General features: G+C 39.8%; 1 protein-coding gene across 1 annotated transcript in view; it reads right to left on the minus strand.

Moving 5' to 3' along the window:
- Positions 1-5,152, minus strand: part of GALNT11 (polypeptide N-acetylgalactosaminyltransferase 11) — a 47,251-nt gene that overhangs the window by 24,951 nt on the left and 17,148 nt on the right. Inside the window, exon 5 of the mRNA XM_009322492.1 lies at positions 2,300-2,437. Coding sequence (XP_009320767.1) covers positions 2,300-2,437 — 138 coding nt within the window. The remainder of the gene's footprint in view (positions 1-2,299; positions 2,438-5,152) is intronic.

Here is a 5,152-nt window from a genome sequence, read left to right on the forward strand (position 1 = left end):
CGTTCCCTACAGAGGCCAAAGCACACAAAACACAAAGATCCACGGTAACATGAAACACACAAACACATTCGCAATTATATCGGCGCAGAGTATCAGCAGTATCCTCACCACCCTGCGTAAGAGAGGGGAAACACCACCTGCACTCGGCAACGCTGACAAACCAGAGACTCCACAGGGACTAGTTCTGTCACAAAGGCAGAAGGTAGATCCTGGCTATTCACATTTAGCTATGAATTGCTCAAGTGAGCCCTTATTTACATTTCTTTGACAGGGTTTTATAGTCATCATGTGTTCTACCCAGATTCAGCAGAGCTACTGTACTTTAAATGAAGCATCATCAGACCAGCACTCTAAGAGTCAGGCGGTGCATTTGTCCTAATGCAGAGCACCTCCCATGCCTGAGTTAGACTACAGAGATAGCCGAAGATGACAGATAATTGGGCTGGATGAATTATCCCCATGACAAAGCTGGTTTTGTCCACTGACTGTAATCGCCTTGGGCTCCCTTCACGTAACGCTTCAGCATCCATCCAGTTACTGTTGCAGCTAAGATCTGTGGACTTTAAACCAAGCCATTCTGATTACTTAATCTACATTCATCCATGACACAGGCCACAGCATTTCAATTCCTGAATATAAAGTAACATAGGGCATCTCCCCATTGCATTACCTCTAGAGCGATTGTGGATTCATACCAGTTTAAAAGGAGAGTGAATGCCCTAAATGGGCATAGCCATATCCACCAGTATTAGACCAAGCAACACTTCAGTCCCATCAGTTTACATGGGAATTATCTGCCATGGTCAGAGAGGACAGTTTGATCCATGAGAGACCTTCAGGCTCAGTTGGTCTAAAATGTCATCTGAATTTTTATGACACAACACAAAATTTATGTAACGCTAGAATAACATGGAAGAGATGGGAAAGAGCTTTAAAGAAAACAACTTAGAAACATACAAATATACTGAGTCACCCATTAAAAACAGACAATATTTGACTGAGGAGGAAAAAAGCAGACTCCAGCAGTTCAGAAAAGCAATAAAATGACTGAAAATTGCACTAACTCAAATGAATTCTAGCACAGCTTGGAAAGTGCAAGCACAATTTTCTCTCTGGATTATGCCATTACAATGCTAATGAGTAAACAGCAATTAAGAGACTTTATCTGCCACTCAAAATTATTTGAGAAAGTAGCACGTACTTTCTCAGACGCCAAAGAATTTATCCAGGAAGCATATTATGGTAAAAGGCGCACAGTGTACATAAGGCACCAAACATAGTTTATCCCAATTAACACTCACTGCAACAACAGAAAAGCTTGTATGAAAGCATTACAATTAGATGGGTGAATTAGAAACCAGATTAGAGTGTACCTTAATAAGGAAGCAAATTGCCATTTTAGAGCAACAGTTTTCACATGAAACACGCAGAAAATATTCTGCAAACACAATATCCAGCACAGAGGAAGATGTTCCTGACACAACATTCTTTCAGGGCAGGAATAGGGAAAATTCTACACTGCCTCACTAAATTTTGTCAAATACTGGTTTTGTTTTACTATTTCACTGACACACTCTAAATAATGAACTCATTTTATTGAAAGCAAACTTACATAGGAAGAAAAAAAAATAGAAATCAATGGTTCAGACAAAGCTTAACAAACAACCTTAGTTCCAAATTTGCCAAGTCACTGTTTGGGTGACTTGAAAAAAGATCTCTCCCCTCTTACACAGCAAGATTTTTCTAAAGTTAATTACAAACTATAAAAACAATGAATTTATTACATCTACTCTATATTTACACATAAGCAAGTACCAGGTCCTCCTTGATTCCTTCTCATTAAGTAACAGAAAAATCTCAGGTAAGAACTAATTCAGTAAAGCTATGAGGAAATACTGGAGAAAGCTTTATACAGATCATGGTCAACAGCATGATGTAACCATTTAAATACACACGTAATGTTAGTTAAGGTCTCCATCATCATCATACAGGTATCACTGAAGACACTTTGTGTAGCTGTTGCAACATAGGTTAATATAACAGCTAAAGATCAATGCAATTAACTCATTTCAAAGTCACTGATATTCCGAAACAATTGCAAAAATGTCTTTCACCTAAGATAGCATTATCCCAAATCTTTCTTCCCCTGTGCTGTGTAGCTTAGAACATGGCATGACATTCAGAGCCCCCAGAGTGCGCTAAAGCAATCACGGGTCAGTCAACATCTGAAAGAGCTGCACTACAGAAAAAGAAGTCACCCAGTTAACGTACAGTCAAAGTATGCAAGGAAAAGAGAAACAAGAAAGTATACCTGTGGCATGAGAGGCTCCAATCATTCTTCCTCGAATCAAGCCTTCCCGCTTCTCATTTCTTACCAGTTTTGTGGGTTTTGGAAGCTGAGCTTTAACATACTCACCCAAGTCTTTCTTCAAGTCAGCTGAGAAAAGGAAAACACAAGTTCAACAACAGGATGGAAATTGTGAAAGCTTTGTTTGAAGTCCCAGGATATTCAACTCAAAAAGGGCCAAAAACTCTATCAAAAAGCTACCCCAATACAGCATAGCTTCAAACCAAGAGTATCAAAAGGACAGTCAGTCATCCCACATCCTACACCTGCCCTCCAACTCCCGTGGCCCTTTTTTGTCATTTTACGCTCACATTTTCCTGTTAATTGCTTCACTTTTTCGTGCTGCATTGTGGAAACGCACATGGACAAAGCAGGTACATACCCTGCATTGAAAAGGGTGATGGACCATATGACTGGGCCTTCCACAGTGCGCATTCCCACTGATAAGTACTTCCTTATAGTTTCCCAACTTTTTATGCGCTGCCTCTGTCTCAGGTTTTATACTTAGCCTTTGTTTCCTGAATACAGGAATGGATTTTTATCTTTTTGTTCTGTTTGCAAAGCCTTTAGTACAATATGACTCAAGTTAACTGGAACTACTACACTGTATGCTAAAAGGAATTACTGCTGCTAAAATAATAAAACAAAAGGCACTGTACAAAGAAACAGTATTTCCAAATTCTTCTCATGGTGACTGTCATTTGCAGCAGAAGTAATGAAAGCCCTTTCACACAGGCAAGTGATTTAAATTACTGTGTTCCGTACACAAACCGAACACTGACACCTTTAAAAAGAAGCATGAAGACACCTTTCATTATCTGTACCTGCTTAGCTGATACAATAGCAGATACAAAGAATTACAACTCACTCACAGATGGTTGCTTTTCTAAAATCCAAAAAGATCAAAGACACTGCTGGCAAGCATGTGCTTTTGAAGGAGAGCAAAGTTCACTGAAGTCTATAGGCACTACTTTAACTTAACTAGCATCAATGGCAATTTTAAGAGTAACAATAATTTTTTCACCCAAGGACAGTGGTTTCCAACATTGAAGTAGGACCGCTGAAGAGAAGATGGACACATGAAGACTGAAGTAATGGAAAAACATAAGTTAATAAGCTTATGGAGAAATAAAGAGGAATATAAAATGAGGAAGAAAAACAAAAAGCCAGCTGAGACTTCATAAAGAACCTTGGTATAGAGAGGCAGACAGACTTTCAACAGAGGATATGCTGGAATAAATATTATTATTCTGATGAATGTCAGTTCAAACATTAAAGTTGCTGTTAACAAGATTAAATGCCAAAAGAACGTATGTGGAAGCCAGAGCTGTAGCCTTCAGGAAGTACAAGAGTTTTCAGGCAGGAAGACTGAAAAAGAGATTCCCAGAAGGAACTCCAAATGTTAAGATCTCAGCCTTTGCACTGCAAGGCGGCATCATGGGTCAAGAATGAGAAGGTACCACAGAAAAAATACGGTGCTAGAGAATATTCTAGTACAAAGAAAAGTCTCTGGAGAGACGCAGACAGGATTCATTTGGGTCACAGGAATTCTCTCCCCTGGTCTTGAATGTGACATCATATGCCAGAGACAATAGGAAAGATTTTTTTGGAGAACATCTCCTAGAAAGTTGATGAAATAAAGTCATCTCTAGGATGTTATCCAAATGAGATACCCAAATAAGCAGGACAGAAGGATTTGCAAATCTAAAATAAACTAGTGCTTGAATCATTCTTCACCTGATGTATCACAGCAAGGGAAAGACAGTGTACAACTGCAGAAAACAAAGGGCTAGCACAAAGCAGAAAAGGTCAGTTATCAAACTGAGTACTTAGGGCAGATAAGGCTGCATGAAAGGACATACAATGCAAGAGGAAGTAGTTTTGCGTGTGCAATGGCATGTGCAAACTTCTGAAAACAGCAGAAGAAAAAAAAGAAAGAGAGCATGTCCATACTGGTAGCTAAACCAGGCCCACAATGCAGGCTCGAGCAGCAGAATGTAAGAGCCAGTAGTACCTAATGGCAACTATTAGTTACTCTGTACTCTCAGAGTACAGTTTTGACCCAGACAAACTAGCATTCTGCTGGGACCTGTGCCAGCTACTGCCTGGGACTGAACATATCATGGACCATTCTCAACAGGCACTTTAGTCTCAGACACCTTTCGGGGTTTTCGTTGTTGATGGGTTTTTGTGTGTCAGCTTCACGCCCACTGGGAAGACTGATTTCTTCTAACATAACCCAAAAAATTGCATCAATACAGTCTGCCTGAGAATTTTGCTCCAAGGAGAGAATTGCTCCCTTTTAGCCAACAGACAGTCTCCCAAAATTACTTTAGCCATTATCTTGCTCCATGTCTATGTAACGAAGGCTCCTCCAAACAAGAGAAATTTAGGATGAGAGTGAGGGGCGTTATTATTTCAAAGTACTGAGTTGCAGACAATTCGCTCCTTTTCTGTTCTTCAATCTCTCTCTCCTTCTGCGTAGAAAAATGCCTCCAGTAACAGCCTTCAACATATCCTGTAGACTGTTCCATAACAGGTAAAGCCTAAATCAGGGAGAAAGAGGTTGTACTAGAAAAAAAAATCCTGCCTTGCAGCAAAGGGAAAAGAAAAATATAACAGTGGGCTCAGCTGAGCCATGGAAATGCCTGTTTAGCTAGTAAGACTGTTGATGATTGAGCGTAAGAAGCTTTTTGAGGCAAAACTAGATGCAAAGACCCAAGCTTTGCACAACAGCACTGATGTGCAGCAGAGCTCCTATATTTAAAGCTGAAGAAATAGGCAGAATTTCATCTAAGATACCAT

The sequence above is a fragment of the Pygoscelis adeliae genome, unplaced genomic scaffold (assembly GCF_000699105.1).
Source record: "Pygoscelis adeliae isolate BGI_AS28 unplaced genomic scaffold, ASM69910v1 Scaffold123, whole genome shotgun sequence".
In the NCBI taxonomy this organism is placed as follows: domain Eukaryota; kingdom Metazoa; phylum Chordata; class Aves; order Sphenisciformes; family Spheniscidae; genus Pygoscelis; species Pygoscelis adeliae.